General features: G+C 39.7%; 1 protein-coding gene across 2 annotated transcripts in view; it reads right to left on the bottom strand.

Moving 5' to 3' along the window:
• Positions 1-6,987: 6,987 nt before the first annotated feature.
• Positions 6,988-24,850, bottom strand: part of Ptprb (protein tyrosine phosphatase receptor type B) — a 116,865-nt gene continuing 99,002 nt past the window's right edge. For both annotated transcript variants that reach the window (XM_027928340.2, XM_027928347.2), the window contains 6 exons: positions 23,782-23,916; positions 22,289-22,411; positions 21,939-22,102; positions 19,342-19,477; positions 12,922-13,042; positions 6,988-9,689 (listed from right to left, as the gene is read on the bottom strand). In XM_027928340.2, the coding sequence (XP_027784141.1) occupies positions 9,667-9,689; positions 12,922-13,042; positions 19,342-19,477; positions 21,939-22,102; positions 22,289-22,411; positions 23,782-23,916 (702 nt within the window). In that variant the 3' untranslated portion in view covers positions 6,988-9,666. The remainder of the gene's footprint in view (positions 9,690-12,921; positions 13,043-19,341; positions 19,478-21,938; positions 22,103-22,288; positions 22,412-23,781; positions 23,917-24,850) is intronic.

Genomic DNA, 24,850 nt, shown 5'->3' with positions numbered 1-24,850 from the left:
CAAAGTAGGATCATTTCATTTCTCCTTCCATTCTCTGTTTACTTTTATTTATTGCTTGTCTGTGTTCCTGTCACAGTGAGGTCGATGGTCACTCCGCTACCTCAGTTGCGGGGGGTAGAGACACAGTGTCAAAGCAACACATGGACACTGGGAGCTGGTGAGAGAGCTGGCTGATGAGAAACTCGAATCGACGTTCAGCAAGCTCAAGTTCATTTATTTTTGGAATGCATACAGCTGTTATAGGGTTCAGGTAGGGTGTGCCCGCCAATCACACATAAGCACCTTAACATCTATAAGCCAATCATCTTATGCCTAATGTAACCACACTATGAGGAAGCACTAAATATTGCTGTCGTGATGGAAGGCACTCTAGAAGGATCTTTGTCCCTAAGGAGGGGGGGCTATGAGTTGGGGGGTTACATGCCCTGAAGCACTTGACTCTGGGTTTCCTGACCTGGTAGTCTGGTAGCTTGGCAACGCTGACCACAAGTGCTGAGGATGTGGTTTCACAGACAGCTCGCTAGAGCAGAGTGCCCAGTCTTGTAGGTATTCCTGTCAGGCCTGTTAAGAGCATAGGTTTTCCTAGTACTCTGAGCTGCTAGTAGCTACTAGCTGTGAACCGAAAGTTATCCAACAATTGCTGATATTATTTTTTGAAGGTAGACAGTTATTTTCTTCTATAGTCTTTTGTCCTAAGTGAGGAAGAACATTCTACTAGGGTGAAGATTGGGTCAATAGTCATTGGAAAGTTCTGTAGGAATAAAATAAATCTTTAAAAAATTAATTTATAATTCTTATTAGTAATATTATCTAATTAAAGCTCCAACTTAGGACAATTCCCTGGCTTCTGAACTTCTCCACTTAAATTTATTTAAATAAAATATACTTAGTAAGTGCTTTTCTTTATACTTATTAGTATATTATTAGTATATATTAATTGTGCACAATATTTGGTTTCATTGTGACAAATTCATACACGTGTATAACATAATGCCCTTCATTTCTATAGTTATGTTCTCAATTTTTTTTAATGTGTGTTTTTGTTTAACTTAGCTCCTTGGTGAGCCCCAAGACACAAATACTTCTTGGTAATCAATGGTTTAGAGCAGAACAAGAGATTTGGGAAAAATAGATCATTGTTTCTCTCTCTCTCTCTCTCTCTCTCTCTCTCTCTCTCTCTCTCTCTCTTTCTCTTTCTCTCTCTCTCTCTCTGTAATGGGAGTTGAATCCAGGGGTACTATACCACTTAGCTATATTCCCAGCCCTTTTTATTTTGAGACAGGGTCTTGCTAAGTGACTCAGGCTGGCCTTGAATTTGCACTGCTTCTGTTTCAGGCTCCCGAGTCACTGGGATTACAGGTGTATGCCACTGTGCTCACCTGCTAGATCTTTCTTAAAGACCAAAATAGATGTCAAGTTTCTTCCTGGGGTCAAGAGCTCCAGGGGAAAAGAGGAATATATTAAGATAATTTACATTAAAGTAAATTGCATCATTACAATTATTAAAAAAAAATTATTCATAACTTGATGAAGACGGTAAATTAGACTTTATGTAAGAGGGGCCAGGGAATATGTATAAGGATCACTACAATGAGATCTTGTAGCCAGGGAGAGAGATTGGCCTCATCTCCCACAAGGACAAGCAAGGAGCAGAATGTGGGGGGGTGGTCAGTGGATGGAAATTTTCTAAGAGGAGACATCAGTGATAAAGGGAATTTCTACTGCAGGCAGGCCAGGGATGATGGGTTATCGAGGTTAGGCAGACACCAAGATTGGGGTATTGAAACCATATTGACCTTACACTGGATTCTATATGGACAGAGAGGGAAGCTCAAGTTCTGGCCTTGTCAAGTGGAAAGCAAAGAGGAACCTGAAAAAAATAACAAAGTTTTGGTCAGAGGAGAGAATCCTTGTTACTCTAAAGTAACTAGATTGAAAATTCTCTACCATAGTAGAATTTCCCTAGCAAAGAGCTGTGTTGGGAGATACTTTCGTGCATACGATTTGGGGGGTTTGTTGCCTATGGTGGTGAGGAGGTAAATGTTTACTTCTCCACAGAACTAGCATTGCAGGTTTTTCTCTATTACTTGGGCTCAAATTCTACCAATTAGCTTTTACTCTTCTATTATGAATGTTCCTTTAATAGGCAACACCAAAAGCCTTCCCAGTTCTCCCAAATTCTCCCTGTAGAATCTCTTCTGGATTCCGTGGCTTGATCTAATTAGCTTTCATTAAGTTTCATGATATAATATAGTAGAAAATAATGTATTTTTCCTTTCCTATTCAATATTATTTTAGCTTTAGGAATTTTTTGCTTCATTTTTTGCTGGGGTCTGACTCTGAAATGAAGTCTAAGATTTATTAACAAACAGATGCATCCAGACATATGATATATATATATATATATAAAAAGATTAATCATGCAAAATGTTGAAGGTTCTAATGGTTTTATCTCAGTGTCATAGATGGTCATTGGGTCTATTGGCTTCTGAGCAGTTTACTTTTTCTTTTTCTCTTAGCTTTTTGAGGATCTTTGTTTTTTTGTCTGTATTTACATCTATGCAGGTTTTCCCCTGTGAGTAAAATTCCAGAATTGTCCTATTTTGCTCTATCATTTTTAAATGTGGGTCTTGGTTTCCTACACTGTGGATCCCAAGTTGGTCCTTCCAGTTTTAATATTTTATGATTGTGGAAGATGTATCAGCAAAAACACTAAGTGATTAGTTCAAATTGTAATCTTTTCCTCTCTCTCCAGACCTGGGGATTGAACCCAGAGCCTCACCCATGATAGGCAAGTGCTCTACCCTGAACCATATCCCCCTAGCCCCTAATATTCTTTTTTAAGAGGAAATTCCATAAATACTACTTAGGAAAAGTCCAACCTCCATAGGTCAGATTATTTTGTTAACTTAATCATTGGAATCCAGAAACTGTTTTAAAATGGATTGCTTTGAATTCATGATTTTATATGTAATTCTTTATCCATTACTGTACTTGTTTTAAAGCAAAGGTTTCTGGAGTTAGTTATAGAAAAATAAAATAACAGAGTTGTGAAGGATACTGATCTTCCAACTGGAATATGAAAAAGACAAAGGGTAAAATCATAATTCTGGAAGCAGGCTCAGCAGCTCTTTACCAAATGTCACATTGTCCACTAATGTGTGAAAGGTCTCTGAAGGGCTCACCGCGACCCAGCTGGGGCAGCACCTCTGAGGATACACCAGTACTGTTGGTAATAGATGACATTTTGGTTACTAATGACCTGAAGAACTAAAAACATGAATTTAGTTGGAGACAGCACTGAAGATCCTATTACAATATACGCCATGCCATAGGTGGCCAACTCTGCACTTCCGAGAGCAGAGGTTAAGACAGCCATGTCCTTTATGGTAATGGCCTGCAAGATTTTTCTCATTTAAAGGCAGTCACTTTTGACCTTTCTCCTGAGCAGAAGGATGTCAAAAATTGATAAATGAGGAGCAGGTAAGTAGAAGACAGGACACTCTCTTTTCAACAAATAGGCACTTTTATTCCTATACTAATGAGAATGTACACAAGATACTATACAGATTTTTTTAAATCACAGTTACAAATATAAAAATATATTAAGAACATACATAACTTATAGACTAATGAAGTTCTTTGTCCAAATAAAGTTGGTTATAAACACATTATCATGGGTAGATTCTTTAGTATGAAAAACCAGAATCATTCTACTGCCATTTAATCAGATATGCAGAAAAAGAATAAATGATTTTAAAAGCATAAAAGTGCTTTACTATAGAATGTAATGAATCCAGTTTTTGTATTTATTTACACTCTAAATGTTTACTTTACACAGATCAAGGAATGGCCGGATGAATCTCCATGGACATTAGAATTTTTGGATACTATCTCATATCCAAAGTATCAGGCCAACAGAAATTTCCACTCAAAAAGTATATGCAGAATGTCTATGAGCTGTGAACTCTTTTCTACAAGGTAGGAGTACAGAGGAGAATAAAGACTTGGTCCTTGTCCTTGAAGAATTGATAAGCCTGTGTGTCTTGCGTGAAAGACCAAAGATCAAGTATTCTTCAGGAGCATGGGTGTACTCTCCTGTCAGTGTGGCTGAGACCCTCCCCCTCACTTGCAAATGAACGCTCTTTAACTGTGTAAAGCCACAATTGTAAGTGCTTATTTCTTGATAGGGTATTATTCACATGCACAGCTATCAAAATACAACATTTCAAACATACCTGAAAGTTTGCTGTTAGGGTGATGGTGGTATTTCTCCTTCTTCTTTTGGTACTAGGAGTTGAACCCAGGGACACTTTACCACTGAGCCACATCACCTGTCCTTTTTTTTTTTTTTTTCTTTTGTCTTTATTTTGAGATTGGGTCTCCCTAAGTTGCTGAGGAGGCTAACCTTGAATGTATGTTTCTTCAGCTTCAACTGCCCAGGTTTCTGAGATTACAGGCATGCACTACCACACCCAGCTTGATTATGGTATTCTTGAAAGAAATTACTTAAAGCAGAAAACAGCCATAACAAACCCTTCTTGTGACTATTCTAGAAGGGACACGTTGCATTTGTCTGACATTATTTGCAGTTTTGAATAACTTATTTTGGTACCTTATATAAGATCATGTGCATTGGCATATAGGATATAAAAATAATCTTTGGTAAATCTTTTAATATATCTTTTATTTCCATTACATCAACCTCTATTTTAGGAACATTCACCAACAATTTCCTTATTTAATGAATGTATCTATATAGGCAATCTTTAAAAAAATTAAACGCATACATTTATTCCAAGGGAGCCTCCCTACCAGTCAAGAGTATTCTTTTAGCCAGAAATACTTTCATTGCTAGAAACATTTTTAGAACAGAACAGATTTTTGTTGTTATCATGGCTGCATCAAATGTTACCCTGAATTTTAACTAAAATGGCCAAACATTTTCAAAATCATCATGCACTATAAGAATCTAAGGTGGATTAAATTACAGAATCCCAAACACAGTAAATTTAGTCAAACATCTGGTCAATTCACAAACTAAATGAATCAATTCAGTTGCTTAATCAGATAAATTATCTGGCCAACACAGTCAAAATGAACCCCCAAAAAGGTTAATACAGGTTGAATATTCCTTATGTAAAATACCAAAAGTATTTTGGATTTCACTTTTTTGGGATGGTAGAGTATTTACATATAATGGTTACCTTGGGAATGGGACCCAAGTCTAAATATGGAAAGTAAAAAAAATTTTTTTGGTACTGGGCATTGAACTGAGGAGCACCCAACTACTGAGCCACATCCTCAGCCCTATTTTATATTTTATTTAGAGATAGGGTCTCACTGAGCTGCTTAGGGCCTCGCCGTTGCTGAGGCTGGCTTTGAACTTGTAATCCATGCATGCACCAAGGCACCCAGCCCTAAAAATTTTTTTTTCAATGGAAAAGGGAATTAAACCCAGAGCTTTGGATGTGCTAGTCAAGTACTCTACCACTGAGCTGTATCCTAAGCCCATTTTGTTTTATATTTTGAGACAAGGTCTCAGTAAGTTGCCCAGGCTGGCCTTGAACTTGCAATTCTCCCACCTCAGCTTCCCAAGGAGCCAGGATTACAGATATGCTCTGCTGCTGCCCCTGGCTTGAAAATAATTTTATACAATGTTTTTAGTGCACCTGTTGTTTTGATTGTCATGCGTCACCTAAGGCCAGGGTGGAATTTTCCACTGTGGTGTCGTTTTAGTTAAAAAAACTCTTGGATTTGGAGCATTTTGGATTTCAGAGTTTTGGATTAGGGATATTCAATTTGTATGTCCTGATGGAAATACATGATGGAGATTTTTAAGGGACAGTATGGCTGGCCACAGAAGAAAGGCTGCTTTATCTTCTTGGTCTGGTTCAATTCCTTTTATTCAAATATTTTCCCATCTTTGTGTCATTTTATTTGCTGCCTGCAGTCATGCTTTGCAGTTTTCTTTGATGTGAAACATTCTTTGCATGCCTGATGTGATTCTAAATCTCAGACTAAAGATCCTCTGGAAATGAACAAGACATTTAGGTAAATATGACATTTTCTACTCTTGACTCTTCAGGAATGAGGAAGGGCTGAGAGCTTGCTCACTGCCACTTGGAGGAGGACCACTCTTCCCTTCTGGCCACTCCACCTTGGCTGATCAGTTACCATAAGCCAGCAGCTTATCATCTATTCATGTTGCTAGGTCAGGTTTGGTTTGATCCACGTGTGTGAACTGATATCCCAGAGTACCCAAGAGCTGGGTCTAGGATGGGACCCTTCACTATCAGGCGGATCTGTTGGCTTTAGGATTTCAGGATTCCAACCTCAAGGAATTCCCAGACAGCTAAGTGAACAAGAATTTGGTGGATGGCAGATAATTTTGTTACAAAGGGTAAGGAGAGTATTTAATTAGGAAACTGGATTCTTAGGCACCAAGGCAAGAGAATCAGAGTGTGAAGTGTAACACGTTGAGTCTTATTTTTGTATTGCTGGACATCTGCTAAATGGCTTCATATTATTTTTTTCATGTCATTTTGGGCTTTCTTCCAAGAGGTAATAACAAAATTAATTAAAGACCCTCCCCGCCAAAAAACAAATCCCAAACTGTTTTGTCGCATTTCAGTATTTGAAAATGAGAGCATGGTTATCTCTTTTATACTGTGGAGCCTATAAAATTATACCAATGGGTACAAAGCATTAAGAAGAACAGAAGGTAAAATCACATTCAACCCAGCAGAGCAAACATATTTGACAGGGAGAGAGGGCAAGCCATGGGGCTTAGAGGACTAAGGGTTGGGAAGTTATTAGGACAAATATGTGCCAGCCCAGACAGGGAAGCAAATCTCTGAAGAACTGATTCAAGAGCTGAAAAACTGGCTGCTTTTCAGAGAAAGACTTAATGATAATACAAAATTGATTTAATGAGAAGAGATTAAAGGAGTTAATTATAAGGAACTTGGATAAATAATGATTAAGATGCAAGACAGGACTCTCCGTAGATTTGAGAGCTCCAAACCACTTGGAAACCTTGATGATTAAAGTGTACCCCACAGGTGCACAGACAGGATGCCCACCAAGACAGGAAACGGAATGTTTGCTGAGACCAGCCCCATGATGCAATTAAATGGAAATATATCCAATTGAGCTGAATGTCAAGGAAGTCTTTTTTTTTTTCTTCTCTTAAATTTAATGAATAGATCAACTATATTACGTATTTAGTCTTCCTGGGAGCAAAAGGGAATAGTGTAATATTTGTTGCTAAGGAGATTTAAAATTAGGTGTAGAGTAGGAATCAATATTTCCTGGATTAGACTAAAAAAAAGTACAGCTTCCCCTCCTCGTATTCATTTCTGTAATTCTGATTCCATCTCAGATGTTGCCAGGTGTGTGAGTGTTATTTGCTGTTGCAGATGTGTAGGTTGTTAAGGGCTGTGACTCCCGGGCTGCACACTGTCAATTGCTCTCATTTGGATCCAGTGGTTGCTACAGAAGCAGCCTCATTACTTGCTAGAGAGAGGCCACTGGAAGGTGACCACTGCCCTAGACTGGCTCAGTAATCTCAGTCCCTTGCCCAGGTCCTCTTTTAAATTCAAATGAAAATGGTGACAATGGCCCTAACTTTATTATTACCATGTGTTCTATGAATGTGGGTAGAAATGTAGATTCTGGTAGTGTTTGCAGGCCCTTACTAAAAGTTTTCTGAAGGAGTGAAAAGTCAAAAATGAATTTCTCTCTTCAGGCATCAATGTGCTTTGCACAGAATAATTTTAGTTTGAAAATGTTTTGTTTTCCTCTTGCTTTTCTTTATAGTGTAGATAAAATGATTCTTCTTCGATATCAAACCTCCTAAGTTACTGACCTCTGTTTCCCTCCCGGTGCACATCTACCTCACTTAACACAAATGTTGTTCCATTTCTTTCCTAGAGTAGCCATTTAGTTCCCTGATCCTGAATCAGAGCCTAATGCTGTCACTTTACAAGGGCACAAAGAAGCTGGGAAATCTTTGAATCCTTTTATTACTCTGCACATTCATCCTTGTGAAGTGTCCCTCTATTTCGATACTTCAAATCACCCCAGAAAAATTCCCAAGTTGGGTACAGAGTTATATAAATATAAATATTTTAGGCACAATAAGACTTGCTATACTATTAATGGAAATTTATGTTAGGTAGCAAGGTACTTTGACAAAAAAAAAAAGTATTTTTTTCTGCCAATGAATTGGTAAGATCACAAATATGACCTCTAATTAAAGGCTAATATCTCCAGTTTGTTTTATCAGGAAGCCATAAGAATTTCATATAAATGCTTTTATTATTTTTCCCAGAAAGGCTCTTAGAACTGAACCTTGATAAAGGCAATGCCCACTTCCCGACTCACTGAAATTTGTCATAATCAAAATAAGGCACAAATACTGAGGATTAACTTGGTAGAGTATGTATGGCCTTTTATATTAAATGCAACTTTAGGTGACTTGAAATTTTGACTTCATTGACCTACTGTAAAAATCTTTTGGAAAATTTTGCACTAAAAAACACTGCAATTTTGTTTTTGTTGCTGTTTGCTTTTTAATTAGCTATATATGATGTTGATAGAAGTTTTATGACAATGTTGGTATTAGATCCTTTGACCAAGAGCATAATCTGCCAACATAATCTTTTCATGGGAAAACTAAACATGACCTCTCCAGGAAAGCAGACCACTGGAAAGAAGACAAGGACCAGTGTGTGTCCATAAGCCAACACTACAGCGCAGGTAAGCATGTTCATGTTCCACACTGTGAATGCAGCAAAATAATCTCTAGTTACTACGGATGGAGTTTTGTGTGCTTTGTTTCCAGTCAGGGTATAGCTGAGATTCTTCTTAACACAAGGAATTCTCTCAACCCTGCAGCCTGAGCTTGTACTAAAGTCACAAGGCCCCTGATCTGGCTACTTGGGCTTGAATCTGTGGCAGGAGCAAGAGCAGAGAGCAACTCATTTAGTCAAAATGACAAAGCTCAGCTTTGGTGCAGTCTGATGCATGAATCTGAAAAATTCCTCTCCTAGTACTTTATTTTTTCTTTTTTTTTCATGTTTATGATCAATGCATACTAAGCATGCACTCTACACAGAATTATTCCCGCTATCCTAATCCTGTTTTGACTTTTATTTATCCTACTAACATCTGAATCATACGTGGACTTCAAGATTCATGGGACAGCAGTGCAGCAAAGCTAGCCTTGCTATATGCTCTCTCTAGTCCCTGCTCTTTATCCTATCCAGCGAATATTTCAGCAGGTAAGAAACACACAGCCCGAGGGATCTTTCTCTGCAAACACTTCCAAGCCCATTTACCAGTAATCCTGCCATACAGGTTGAATTGCTTTATGTAGAACAAGCCATGAACACTTTTGGGTGAAAAAATAGTATTATATAAAGCTTAATATTAAACATTATGAAAAAAATACATATTTACAGGAAAAACTACAAAATACAACTATGTACAATAATATCTGTTACCTTTAAATTACATAAATTCTTTAACATTCTCCAGATTAATAAATTATACATAGTATTGACAGAAATAGTTGGCACCTCTGCAGGGCAAGAAGCAAATTTTTTTAAAACAAAATCACACAGTGAAAAATTTTTATCCAGGAGATCTTCGGGTACATTCTTAATGCCTTGAATAGACTGCATCTGAAAGGGAGGACAAGGTGATTAGAGACCGCAGCAGTGGATGTCACTGTCGTTCTGTTTGTGAAAATGACAAGTCGGAAGACTAGTGGAATGACTAAAGCTCAACATGGTTTAGGATGAGGATGGCCAGGTAACTCCATTTAGAAATAGATTATCAGATTTGGAAGGGATGCGTGATGTTAGTCCATGCCCTCTGGCTTTACAGATAAAGTTACCGGCTCAGAGGGACAGAGTAACTCACTCAGGGCCACCCAGCTCATTAATGCTAGGTCTTTCCTCAACTAGGATCTAAATCTTAGCTTTCAAGATGGTGGTGATCTTATCCCATAGTTAGTTTCTTTTAGACATGCCCAAGACTGTTCTAAAAAAAAATAGTCTCCAAAAGATCAAAGCAAGACAAAGGAACCTCTAAGATCCCCCAGAGCGTTCTCCATAATTTACTATACAGATAAATTAGGGGGTAATTATTCATAATACAAAAGACTATCTGATTTACAAAGACTCCTCTAAATAGTAGGTCTCTATTTGTGCTTTACAGATTATTAACTATTCAACACATAGGCAAGCTGGTTGGTATAGCAGGTACAGAGGACTCAATAAAAGAAACATTAAGACATTAAGAGGCATTGCCAACTTAAGGTCATTTGGAAATGAAGATAAGACAGGTCTGAAATAATGTTTGTCAAAGGAAAATTATCTGATTTTAGGTAGCTCTCAGTCCTCCTGGAGAGAAAGTTGCTGGTAGGTAGAAACAGATCTAACCAATATAATGCATGCTCACATTTGCAATTAGTCTATGTGATAACTTAGGTCATTATTAATGATGGCCTAGAGTCGGACGAGGCATGAAGACCATTCTCTTAGCAATCAGTCATTGTTTGATCAAAGAAGTACTTGTAATTTTTTTCTGCTAAATTTTTTTATTTGGAAGTGTTACATGCTTATTCTAGAATACACATAAAAATAGAAGAGAAAAATCACATATTTTTCTATTGTTCAGAGAAATATATTTTACTACTGCATTTTCTCCTGGTCTTGCCCTTCACACTTTGTTTTTGTATTACATTCTGCATCTATTATTTAACTTATGCTACAGTTTCGATGTGGTTTGTCATCAAAAAGGCTCAAGTCTTGGAAGCTGGGTCCCCAGGGTAACAATTCTGAAAGGTGGAAGGACTAGTGGGGTCTAGAGGGAATGACCAGGTCCTCACTGTCCTGTGAAGGAATTGATGCTGGTCTCTCTGTGGGTTAGGTCTCACGGGAGTGGCTGAGTTCCTGCAAGAGTAGGCTGTTTTAAGCTTTGCTCCTCCCCAGCTTCTTGGTCCCTTTCTCATCATATAATGTCTTTCACCATCACATGTCCTGTCACTAGGTGATGACATTGCCCTGCTGTGATGCACCCATGAAACCCCACCAGAGGCTGAACAGATGGAATCTGCCCAATCTTGGACTTTTAGCCTCAAGAATTAGGAGTGAAATAAAAATCATTTCTCTTCCTTTCCCTTATTTCTTTTCTTTTCTTTTCTTTCTCTCTCTCTCTCTCTCTCTTTTGTGCTATGCTGAGAAGACTCGAGCATGCTAAGCATGTACTCCTTCACTGAACTACCTCCCTAGCCCAATCCACTTTTCTTTTTAAAATACACAGTCTCAGATATTTTGCTATAGCAACACAAAATGGACTAAGACAACTTATTTGTAAGAATATCCATATTACTGTAATATATTCAAAAATAACATTCTTAAGCTAGGTGAGGTGGTATATACCTACAGTCATAGCTACTCAGGAGGCTGAAGAAAGAGAATTGCTTGAGCCCAAGAGTTGGAGGCCAGTGGGCAATGTAGTGAGATTTCATCTAAATATATCTCTATCTCCATCTCTATCTATAAAATTCTTGACTTTTCTTTTTCTTTTGCGGTGCTGGAGATCAAACCAAGGGCCTCACCCATATTAGGCAAGTGTTCTATCACTAAGCTATGACCCAAGACTTTCTTTTTTTCCAATACTGGGGATTGAATCCAGGGGCACTTTATATCCCCAGCTACATTCCCAGACCTTTTTATTTTCGTTTTGAGACAAGGTCTCACTAAGTTGTTGAGGCTGACCTCAGACTTGCCATTCTCCTGCCTCAGTCTCCCAAGAATCTGGTTATAGGCATTCACCACCAGTCCAAACCTAGGTCCTTCACTCTTTTTGTTCTTTTCTTTTTGATGTTGATGGGCTTTGTTTTTTAATGCAGTGCTGAGGGTTGAACCCAGTGCCTCACACATGCTAGTCAAGCCCTTCATTCTTAATGCCAACGTCCTATTCTATGAAGTGATACACCATGGGTACTTATTCCTTGCTGTGGTTTCAATATGGTTTGCACCACCAAGGGTCCACTGTGATTGAAGGAGTGGTCTGCACGGTGGCAGTGTTAGGAAATACTGTGGTAGAACTTTTGGGATGTGGGGCCTAGCTTGGGGTCCTTAGACCTTTGGGAGTGTGCCCTTGGGAGGTAGTTCTCAGGGGACTCCTTCTTTTGAAAAGGTTGTTACAGTTGCCTAAGATGGCCCCACCCAGCTCTCTCACTTCCTAGCTTAAGATGTGACAGCTTGCTCTTGTCATGCACTCCTGTGACTGCCATCCACCATTTACCATGAGATCCTCCCAGAACTGAGCCATATCCTTGAAGCTCTCCAATGTGGGCTAACTAAATCCTTTGTCTTTACAAAGTTAGCTGCCTCAGGTATTTCATTGTGCTAATGCAAAGCTATCTAATGCAGTCCTTTGTTAAACAGTGTTTTCCACTCAAACTTTTAACTGTGAACAGATTTATGCAGAACACTTTTTTTGAATTTAGGGTGGCAGGAAAAGTACTGTGTTACAAAATAAGAACATATTAAGGATTCTGATTACTTGATTGCCAAATTCTTCTCCAAACAATTTTACAACTTGAACTCTCAATTGTGATTTCAATGCATCCTTCTTAGGGGTGAGGCTCATTGCTAGAAAAAGGAATGTTAAGCTGATTCCTTAATAAAGTGCATCCTGGGCTAGGGAGATAGAAACTCTTCCTGGAATCGCTGCTCAAATGTGGGAGTACCCTCCTAACTGTGCCTCTTCTCCCTGTTGCCATTCTTTTCGGGGACTTTCTGGGTAAAATAAGAAATGGAAGAGCTTTAAGTGATTAATAATTTCCAGATTGACTAAATAGTGAAAAATGAACTTAAAAGCTAATGAACAAGATCCTACCTCTGTGGTACTCTGGATTCACATTTTCGTAGATTGGAAACAAGGGGTTTTCTTGTTCACTCCGTAGCTTCCTTGCTCTGAGGACATCTCTTACACACTGATGTAGATATATGTATTGACACTATGGAAAAGCAGAAAACACATCAGAGGAGGGCCTATTCTCAAGCATAAAAAAGAGGAGGGGCTGTCACAAAACACTGACAGTGATAGGGTTCTGTATAGTTAGCAAATCTTTTGATCATCATCTGGGTACATAAAAGAGTGAATTTTTTTTTTTAACCACTGAAAAGAGAAGAATGGCAATGGGCAGGGGGTGTTTATTCATTTCTTTTACATGATGCAGATTGATACAGCATGTACTGTGAATACCTAGAACGAGGTCTAGGCAATTGATAATTTGAGAATTAAATAGATGAGAATTAAATAGATGAATGAACGCCAAACATAAGCAATGTACTCTTCATAGTCATCTCATTTCATGATTTCAACAACCTTGTCAAGTATATAATCATCAATATAAACTGAGACTGAGAAGTTCATTAACTTCTCTAAGGTCACACAGCTCAGAAATGGGGCCCTAGGATTTGACCCAGGGGTATGGGCCTCCAACTTCATGTTTTCACTACATGGATTTTCTTATGATAAGATAATTTCACGGCATGCTTGTTCTGTTCCCCTTGTTTTGCAGACAGAGTGAGAAAAAGGAGGTATGTCAGTTCTTGCAAAGTTAGCCTCTAGTCCAGCTCTGTTCAATCAGCATCTGAGTCTGGCTCAGGCAGGAATCCCAAAGATGCTGGCTGACTGCAGAGAATCCCAGAGGGTTACATAGTGAGAAGGACCCGCCTGTCAGTTATGTGGGAATTAACTACTTTAGAAACATAAACAAATATAGAAAAGTCGGTGCTTTGGAGCCTGAAGACACCTTAAAGTCTTGCACTGACACCAGTGTCTTAGCCATAGGCAACCAATTTGTGCATGGAGCCCCTTCCTTACCAACAACTAAGCTCTCTGATGAGGGAGAGGATGTCTGTGTGGACTTCGTGCTTGGCCTAGGGCTCCCCTTAATGATGTGACAATTGCTCAGAGCCCAGGGAGTGAGAAGGATAAGAGGGGAGCACACAGAGGAGACTGGGTGCTTAGCCTCTATCAGATCCTGGCTGAACTGTGAGGCTTCTCAGCCTCTGTTTCTCCATCTAGAAAACAAGAAGCCCAAAGTCTCCCCACAGATAACATCTTTGTTTTGTTTTTTTCTTCCATTAAAGGGTATAAGCCCCAGTACCCCCTCCCCCCCAAAAAAGACCTGGTATTGATGTCTGTTACATGGATACTGAAAAATATTTCTGGATCGCATGTTTAAAGCAATAAGTGTAGTCAATAGTAATTAAAAGATTTGAGATACAAAATAGGGCTAAAAACAAAATCTCCTCTCACTAACAATTTTTCAAAATGGACCAGTACTTGTTGTTATGGATTGGTAGGCTTTGTCCCTTATTAGAAGGCAGTCTGGGCACCTCCTCATGGGACTTTATAATTTAGGTCTGGAATAATTAATACCTTGTGACATATTGGAAAACCAAATCAATCATAACTGAGGCCTGCACAAATATTAATAACTATTCTTTGCCTTTCAACTCACAGATCCTACTCATTTTTATGAGTGTTTTATGCCACATTGACCTTGAAAATTTAGGAAGAGAACTATTCTGAGAATTGTTGTTGGAACAAGACAGACTTTTTGCTGTTTTAAAATTATAGACTGACATCTCATTGTGTCCTCTTACGCAAAACATAATTCCTATTTTTAATTCTACTGGGAGAGTAAATTATTTTGGGACCTTAGAGCTAAACTGTGAATGAACTCTATTATATCTATGCCATGGCCTATTAATAAATTCTTCAGCAATGGTCCACTGTGGGCTTTGAAACTAGTTAATATCCATTTATTTGCCTTGTCTTAAATATAAATTCTTTTCCCAATAGAGTGTCCCTTTGGAAATGATTACTACGGAAACCGTCAGATTTTTAATGTGCTTCTCATTTTATTCTTAATGAAAAGTAAAAAAATTCTAATAGATGAACCTCAAATCATGAAAAATTATGTCATGTTAATTGGCAAAGTCTTGGGTTGGCGTTAACACATTCAGTTCCATTCAATTTTACCAGTATTTGTAGTATTGGATAGTATTTATAGTATTATATGTCTGACCTTTCATGGTCCCTGAGTGCATAGTTTAGCAGAAGGGCAGCCATGTGAACAAATAACCTAGAAGATGATAAACATAAAACAGAATTGTGTGAAAAGTTTCATATAGAAGAGGAAGCCCTTGAGTTTCCTTTTGGGGGAGGAAAGTATCAAGCTAGAGAGAAAAGGTGACATTAGTAAGAATTTGAACCAAGTAGGGCATTCCAAGTGATGAAATAATATGAAAGTGCATATATATTCTAGAAACAAAATTCTGGTATGGGTGAGCTGTAGATTACATGGGTCATGCAACCTCCAGGACAGTCCCCAAATGGAATCTAGGAGCTTTAATCCTGTAACATCCCTGTGTTTCTTTCTCATGAGAAGCTGATATGAATGTTCTTTAACAAGTTATTGCTCTATCTGAGTATCTCTCTCACGAGTCAGGCTGCAAATTTGCCCCAAGGCAGGCTGAAAGGAGGAACACATTTGCAACTCCCCTGTCTAATACCTATTTGTTTAGAAATCCTGTCTGATATATTCATCAAAAATTGTGACAATCTGCATTCCTTTACATCCCAAATTTCCAGTATATAAGAATGTCAAGGTTAACTGTCACCATGGACCCAGAAAAATAACACAAGGGCTCAGAATGTCCTTTCTCCTTTGTGGAACCGTTGACCTCCCTGGAGCTCACTGTGGATTAAATCCTTCTGCACCCATTTCCATTTCCAAGTAAGTCAGCCCAGTTTGGGGGCCGGGGATTCAGAGACTATAGAAAATGTTCCACTTTTGCAGAGGCTTCAAGCAAAACAGAAATTATTGAATATTGTTGGGATTTTGTTTGGCCAGGCAAAAAGGGAGAAAGAAAATTCCTATCTTACTGCAATGTTTATTTCATCGTGATTGAAAGAAACAAAGTTCATTCTGGCCCAGGGAGGAAAAACTTCCTTAATTTTAACAGAACTTGGTATTGATGTCTGTTACATTAACATCATGTAGAATAGATGGGTAGACATGAAGCTGGAGAAGTAAGCCAGGGCCGTGTTATAAAGAAGTTTGTGCATAAGGATAATAATTTTAAGTTCAATTTACAAGCAATGGGAACTTCTCAGGATTTTTACACAGGAGTTGACAAGGTCCCCAGGGAACTTTGATAGTGGCAGTGGTAATGAAGAGCTGTTAAGGGAGAAGCTGGAGGTAGGAGCCCCATTTGGAGGTAACAGACTACCACAATAGGTCCACCCAGAGTTAACAATGGTTTGAGCAAGGGGTAGCAGTAGGGGAGGGACTAGAACAAAGAGAAAGATCTTGGGTGGAACTGACAGGGCTTCCTGACCGCCTGGATGTGGGAACTGGAGGAAAAGAAGTCTGCTCCTTGGCTTGGGCAGACACATGGGTGGCAACACTGTTAATGGCATTTGGAAGGTACAAGAGCAGGAATGCTGCTCTGTTGTTTCTGTTGTCATTTTCAAGGAAAGATAATGAGTTTGGTATTAGCATTTTGAGTTTGAGGTGGCTATAAGGCCTCCAGGTGGAACTGTCTGATAGGCAGGTCCTTAGGTGAGTGCCAGGGAAGGAGCATTAGATTTGGGAGAAAGGAGCACATGTGTGGTTCTTGAAGCCTCAAAATGAATGACATCACAAAGAATGAAGATTGAGAGAAACAGAGCCATGCTTTGAGAACCGAACTATGAGGAACCCAAATAGTGAGAAGACCAGTTAAGAAGCAAAGCCACAGAATCATCAGAGAGGTGAGAGGAGGAGAGAACCAGGAAAGGAAGGCATTGTTTCTGAGGAGTAGGAGGAGGAACTTTGGCACATTGCAGCTACCTCTGCTCTGAAAATCAGCCAGTGGCATTTGTGATAGATTTCCTCAAGAAGACAGTAACTAGGAAGCCTGAAAACACTCACACACACACACACACACACACACCACTCTCAGATTACTTAAAATGTAAAACATGATAGCTTCTTTGCCCCCAAATTACAAGTTAATTATGGTCAGAGTTTGTGGAAGCAACAATAAACTAATAATGAAATACTGAGGCTGACTTTTTAGCAAACCAATTGTGGTATATTTGCTCACTCATTGAATAGATTTAAAAAAAAAAAAAAAGATGATATAGAGAAGGAAAACAAGTTCCTACCTTCTTGGATAACATAGTCTTGAGAAAAACACTGAATGATAACAATTCTGACACAGGAAGATATAATTTTTCAACTCTTAATGAATTAGACAGTGATCATAAGTGGCTGCTAAAGCCATTAAGCAAAAGGTTAAGGGGACCCTGATGATGAATGGCTCAGCCCATGGCCCAGGAACCCACTGTTAGTTTAGACTGTGCCACAGCGAGACACAGGCAAGATGATCTACCCGGTCACCTGGGGCAACAGCAAGTGCTCACACCATCCTCAAAGCAGGTGATTTAACAACCAGCTGGTGAAAAAATCACAAGGAACAAACACAATACCCATGAAGCAACTAGCCACATCCAGAATGTGGGAAATCTACGGAACAAATGAGCTGGTTTCCTGATGGCTAAATGTCATGGAAAAGACATGGGAGGGAGGATTATCATAGATTAAAGAACGATTTTAAAGAAACTACAACCAAATAAAATGTGTGGACTTTATTTGGATTTTAATGAAAATCAGCTAGTATTATTTTTTTACAAGAAATAATTTTTCTAAAAGATAATTAGGGACATTTAAGTGTTGATGAGATGAAATTTAGAATTATAGTCCAAATCGTTAGGTATAATAAATGCAGTGGTGGTCATATATGATAAGCAGGATTTGCTTTAAACTATTTTAAAGGGGACAGAGTAGGGGAACAGTGTATGTAGGATATAGATGAGAAAATAACACAGAATTCTGATAATTGTAGAAGTTTGGGATTTGGGCACATGAAACCTCCTTATACTATTTCTCTAGTTTTGTGGACATTATTTTTTTCAGTGCCAGAGATCCAATCCAGTGCCTTGTGCATACCAAGCAAGTATTCTATTGATGATCTACACCCCAGCCCAGTTCTGTGTAATTTTGAACAATATCATAATATTCAAGATACAGTGGATAGATTATTCTCCAGCTTAGACAGTCAGAGATCAGGGAAATGGGTGCAGCCTGCAGAAGGCAATGACGTCAGTATTTTGCTGAATAACGACATAATGAGAGTTCTGCTGGACATTAAAATGTGCTGTGTTAGAAAAGAATTCAGGGGACACAGTGGTTTGGGGAATAGTGGGCTAATGAAGCCCACAGGGACTCTCTGCTGCAGGATCCCCCCGTTTTTTTAAGCGCTGCTGCCTGTGTAGTTTCCATGTTTACTATGACTTAAGAGGAGAGATAGTAGCATGTAGATAGAACTTTTTATCCATGGAAATCTTTTTTTTTCTTTTTTACAAAGAGAATTTTTGCAGAGATACTTGAGGAAAAACTTGGGAAACCCAAGAGTAAGAGAATTTGAGCCTGGGAAGTTGCTCATGTCGGAGAAAGACATGCTTGGTATATGGGGTGGGGGTGGGGGGGCAAACTGCTAACCCTGAGGCTGTGGCTTGATACTCAAGGGCCCAGGATTTTCTAGAACAGGGTCCAAGCCAGAGTGGTAGCCTCATATCTATGGGCTTTGTGCAAAGCTCATAAGCATCTGGACCTCAATTTTCTAGGCTGGAAATGGAATGTAATATCTTTTTTACTTGGTATTATGAAAATTTAATGGGATAACATATTCAAAAGTAATCTGCAAATGTCAAAATGCTTACAAATAGAAGCATTTAGCAAGGTACATAGAGTCCCTTGGTGTCTCTAGAGATGCAGGTGCAGGTAGAGCTGGTCAGGTGGGTGGGTAGAGAAGAGATTGGAATCTTATTCCTCTTCACTAATGAAGTTCTTGTGCTCATACCAGCCTATCTGAACATGAGTTCCAAGATGGGTTGGCCTAGGCTTTTCCCCTATGTATAATGCACTGTTTTTAAAAATAATCATCTTTCTTCCTACCCACTGAAATTAATTCTTTTCTGAGCAGAGCAACCATCTCAGTAAAAATAAGGGCATACGTTATCCTCAAGGTCACTGAGATCTGTTACAAAATAACAAGTCTTGGAAAATGTCTATGTTCAGTTCTCTTTCTCTTCCTCATGTGTCATAGTTATTTCCCTTTGTCAGAGGAAAGCCCTGGACGTTTTAGGGGGCAGGAGAAGGGTGCACTGTATCCTTTAGCCTGTAATTCTTACCTCAGTCTGGACCATGTGAACTCTGTGAAGTCTTAGGTCATGCACGGCTCCATAAATGTCCACGGAGTCTTTGGAGTCTAACTGCTGAAGGATTCGGTCCAACGCAATAAAGGTTCCAGTCCTACCCACACCAGCACTAGAAGAGATGTGCAGGAAGATTCAGCCTTTTTATTAAATTGGCTTTTCAAGATTGAACCCAGAGACTCTGGCCCAACCTTTCTTTTCTCTTCCAAGACATGGGAGAATATAGGAATATTTCTTTTTTTCAGAGAAACATTACCTAGAGTCTCAGTATTCCATCTCTTTTTTCCCTTCCTCCTCCTCCATTTTCCTTACCCCATCAAGGGTAAGTACCATTCTGCATTTGGTGTGTATCATGTCCATGTTTGTTTTTATACTTTTCCTACATATATGTAGATCCATAAATAATATCTTTTATATGTTTCAAAAATTTTACTAAAATGCTAACACATTTTATGTATCCTTTGTCAACTTTTCTACTCAATATTGTGTTTTGAGTTTTGTCCATATTGTTATACGTAGATCTAATTTCATTTAATCATTCTATAAGAATTCATAAGCCATTGATGATCCATTCCTTATAGGTAGACAATTTTAGTTTAGAGATCATTTTTAGTTTTTCTCTATCAAAAAGTCCGTTGCAATGGACATCTTTGTGCACACAGGTGTCGACTAATCAAGGGTCGATGCTAGAAAAATAACTGCTGGGTTGGTTATAGGGTATCAACACTTGCAGCTTTGCCAGGGATTGCCAAATTGCTCCCCAAAGTGGTTGTTTAATCTGGGGATTTTCGATTCTGTGCAAGTTGCTGATGACAAGATGAAATTATTCTCATCAACTCAGACAAAATTAGAGTTGGGAAGTTATGAGGGGGAGAATTCCTGCCTGCCCATTAGAACTTTCTAAGTCCCTATAAGAATTTCCTTTTTGTTGACATGCACCTGATGCTCTGCCTACCTTTCAGGTATGCACCGATTTTGCAACAAGGTTTTTCATATTCTTTAAGCCCACAGCAATTCAGATATGAAGCTCTGGACAGGACACCAGCACTTCCACCAAATGCTGATACCAACTCTTGCTCAGGTCTCCAAGACCAATGAACTTTGTGTCCAAGTAGCATATATAAATCTCTCTCTCTTGCTTTAAAACTTTCCCTTGCCTCAACCTCTTTGAACACACCCATTGTTTACTATGCTACATTTCCCATGGCAATGTTGCGCTGTTCCCAGATAAAGATTATTATTCTTTGGAGAATTTCCCTTTGGTTATTATGTAGGTTGACAATCAGATAAACAAGAACAGTTCTCCAGTGATTCTGGATGAAATGCCTGTCATTCTTCGGAAAGCAGGAAGTCCTTGAGTGCCTCACATTCCCATTAAAAGTGTTGGCATTCCAATAATATATAAACGCATGGCTCCTGGGGTGTTGTGCTGATTGGGAGAAAATTAGTGCACTTGACATTTCTCTTACTGTAGCAATTCCCCGGCTCTTTATTTATTAGTGCCATTCAGTTAGGGCTATCAAAGTGTTGTTGCAAACATTAATTAGCTAAACACCAGGCTCCCCAGAGAGAGAGGGGGAGAGAGAGAGAGAAAGAAAGAGAGAGAGAGAGAGTGCGCTTGTTAAGTTGATTTTATGGACAGACTATATGAAGCAAAGAGAAATGAAGATAGAACAGAAATTTAAGAGCAAAACTGGGTCTGCAGATAGCAAGTGCTATGCTGGGGCTGGAAGGTTTGTGTCTCCTAAGCTGGTGCTTAGGCCCTGAGGGCTCCACCCTTATTGATGAGATTAGTCTCTTATAAAAGGGCTGCAGGACAATAGCTAGGTCTTTTTGCCTTTCTGTTCCTTCCTGTGAGGACAAATCCTGTCTTCCTTCCTGGAAGACACAACAGGGAGGTACTGTCTTGGAATCAGACTGGACCCTCCAAAAATACTGAATCTGTCAGCACCTTGATCTTGGACTTCCCAGCCTCCTGAGCTGCAATAAGTAAATTTCTATTGTTTATAAGTTACTCACGTCTGTGGTGGTTTGTTACAGCAGCATCAATAAAGACATGCTACCAGAAAGGGATGGAGCCCAGATCAGGGCTGTTGAAGGATCGGTGAGGTTAGTACAGGTGGAGGAGAGAAAGGAAGCCACTCCAAGGATTGAGGATGGTAGGAGGCAAGGATAAGTGTGTACAGTCGCCTTCTGGCTGGAGTGGGAAGGGAGTTCTTGAGAACTCTGAAGGTGAGATGGACCTTGGGAAGGGCATGGAAATCACTTAAGGGTTTTGCATTTCATACAGTAGGGAAAGGAACAAGAGGGAAAGAGAAGGAGAGAGAAGGATAGAAAGTGAGGGGGAGAGAGGTGGGAGGTGAAGAAAATGGAAAAGGAGAAGTCAGTGAAGAGGAATGAGGTTGGGGAGCAGGAGGAAGAAGGACGTAAGAAATCCTCCCGGGGCTAGATAGGTTGGCTGGCTCAGACAAACCTTCCACCCACCACATTCCCCATGTTTGTGCCCTTTTTTAGACTCTGGGGCACAGTCCTTTTAGGGATGCCATTTGACTGTCTCCTAGGTTGCCACATACCTGCAGTGCACCACGGTGGGCCCAGCACCTGGAGTCCTATTGATGTAGTCCCTGACAGTTCTCACAAACTGGATCAGGGACTGGGTGGTCTCTGGGACTCCGTGGTCTGGCCACACTGTATAGTGAAAGTGACGGATGAGTCTGTTTGCATCAAGCTGCTCCTCCTATAAGAGCAGAGAGAGCAGGATAATAAGAGGAATGGTCCACTGCAGACTCAAATTTGACAACCATGCCATGTGAGAACATCTGTGGGCTGAAACTATAGCTAAAGAGGAACCCCCAAAGTAAGATTCACAGATCTCCATCTTTCCAAGTGGAGTGATTGAATGAAGTGAAGCAAACTAACATACACTGCATATCTTAAACTCCCTGATGGTCCACTCAGGCAGCACGGACTCTGAGAGCATCTGCAGGATGAGGTCCCCATAGTAGAGGGAGTCCTGATCTGCTGGCCAGTAATGATCACACTTTACCTAGAAGAAGACAGACAGAAAAAAAAGTGAGTTGGGAAACAACTCCCGTGAGAAACTGGACTTTCCCTCCTCTAAATGCCTTTCTGAGTTAGGATCTAAAACAATTGGAGCAATTAACCTGCTCAAGGTCAGTACTGAAGATGGGCGACTGCTCCAAGGGACAGGGAGACATTGCACAAGGAGCTCCCCACCCCACCTGGATTCCTTTACCTCTCCAGCACAGAGTTTTGTGGCTCGAGGTTTTTTTTTTCTTATTATCGATTTTTTCAGCATTCCAGTCCCACTAGCAGATAAACCAGGACTTACAATTTATTTACTGTTCTTTTTGAAGAATGATCCAGTCAAGCAGGGGAAGGCATTGTCTTCCTGGCTCTGTTTTGTTCACATTTTTATCAGTTTTCTAGCTTGGGCCATATGCCAAGAGATCTTTGAGAAGTCAGAATTGTTAGCTAAGCTTGTCTTTTCATATGCAAAGAAAGGAGAGAGGGGACTGTGGACACTATTTATATTTATTTTTGCATTTTGTCTGGGAGTATTTATACATTTATTTGTAAATGGATGTTTTGTAAGTTATGTGTATTTGTTAGGACTATGTATTTGTGTATGTAGATATGTATATTGAGTACTGTGTACATGGCTTTTATTTTAGTAATTATGATAAGGCATCCCAGGTGTGAAGATAGAATAAATTTCTAGGTTTTACATACAAACATATTTATATGGTTACATACATATTTTAGTTGTCCCATTAACCATATAGTTAATATGTGTCTCTATATTAAACTAAGCTAGTTTTGCTGAGGACAAACATGTCTCACTGCAGCACGAATGACCTAAGAGACATTTGGAAATCCAATGTGTATTTATTAAGTACTTCATATGTGATTTCTCTTTTGATCCTAAAATTAACCATATAAAGTAGAGGAATCTAAGTGCTGTATAAGAGGTTTGCATGATTTGTCCAGATACTTTTTGCTTTGCCTCTGCTGACACAGCCTACTTCTTTCTTGAGAGCAGGGACAGGCCCCTTGACTCTTGCAGTCTCTCTTCCCTAGCTGTGCTCCGAAGGATGGAGCAGATGAGGCTAGGCACTCTTTCTGACAGTGTCATGGCCACTTCTGACAATCCCAGTCCTCACGGGGAGAAAGCTTTGACAGAAACTTCAAACCCAGAACAAGAACTGGAATCACCTGGATTTCCCGTTAGAGCCTTTCACAACTGAGTGGCTTAATTAACTAACAACATTCTCAAGCATCTGTATTTTGTTTCATGGGGTACAGCTTTGGATTGGGGTCGGGATGGGGGCAGGTGTGAATTCCATCTGGATGGTGAAAAGCAAAGGTGGGAAATCAGGGCGGCTGTTCACTCACCCGGCCCTTCTCAACACACTGGGTCACCATGACAATGTTGTGAACGTTCTGTTCCCACACCATTTTCCAGAAGTCATCCTTGGTGCCAGGAAGCGGTCCCTGAGTAGCGATGTATTCTCTTCTAAAGTTGTTGCCCTGTGGATGAATTTACAATATGGAAAAGCTGGAAACAATGGGCTTCTTCAGAACTGTAAACAAAGAGTCAGCTCTGCAGATCAGATGATCTGGAGGTCTCTGCCAGGACCCTGACTCGAGAGAAAGATACTTACACAAGTGTCAAGGCTTGAAAGCAGGAAGGACAAAGGCCAGAACATTGAACTATTGTTAAAAGCTAAACTTCCCTTAATCAGGCTGGGTCTATTCTAAAAGGCAAATGGAGGACTCAGGCAGTGATCTCGAAAACCCTTCACCTCAATTATGTGATTGTGTGTGTGTGTGTAAACTGTTTGAGGAACTGACTTTTTGTTATTTGGGATAATTGATAATACAATAATTTGATGTCACGAAGGGGAAGATTTCTGTGTGTGTGTGTGTCTGTCTGTCTCTCTGGTGACTGAACCCAGGGCACTCTACCACTAAGCTAGATCCCAAGCCCTTTTTTTCTCTTCTCTTCTTCTTCTTTTTTTTTTTGAGACATGGTCTCTCTAAGTTGCTCAGCCTGGCCTCAAACTTGCCATCCTTCTGCCTCAGCCTCCTGAGTTGCTGAGGTGACAGGTTCACATCACTGCTCCCAGCTATGCAAGAGAAGCTTAACCACTGTTTGTTGCAGTTCCACCAAATTGTGCTGTGGGTCAAGTCTTCCATAGACACTATTTAATACTAACCATAATTCTATGAGCTAGGATCTTTCTTCCCACTCATCCTGCATTTCCAGCAATGCAGAATTACCTGTAAATCTTGGTTGAAGTTGCTTTCTCTCCTCATCTATCCACAGGGTCTCCATGTTCTGTCACCTCTGCCACTGGGAACCCCACCCACCAAACACTGCCTCTCATCTGACTATCCCTAAGTAACCTTAGCAGGTTGGTCTGCTCCACTGAGCTTCCTTTCTCTTTTTCTCAGCTGGGTG

The sequence above is a fragment of the Marmota flaviventris genome, chromosome 3 (assembly GCF_047511675.1).
Source record: "Marmota flaviventris isolate mMarFla1 chromosome 3, mMarFla1.hap1, whole genome shotgun sequence".
Taxonomy (NCBI): domain Eukaryota; kingdom Metazoa; phylum Chordata; class Mammalia; order Rodentia; family Sciuridae; genus Marmota; species Marmota flaviventris.
The sequence above is the reverse complement of the archived record's forward strand: the minus strand, read 5'-3'. Positions and strand labels throughout refer to the sequence as shown.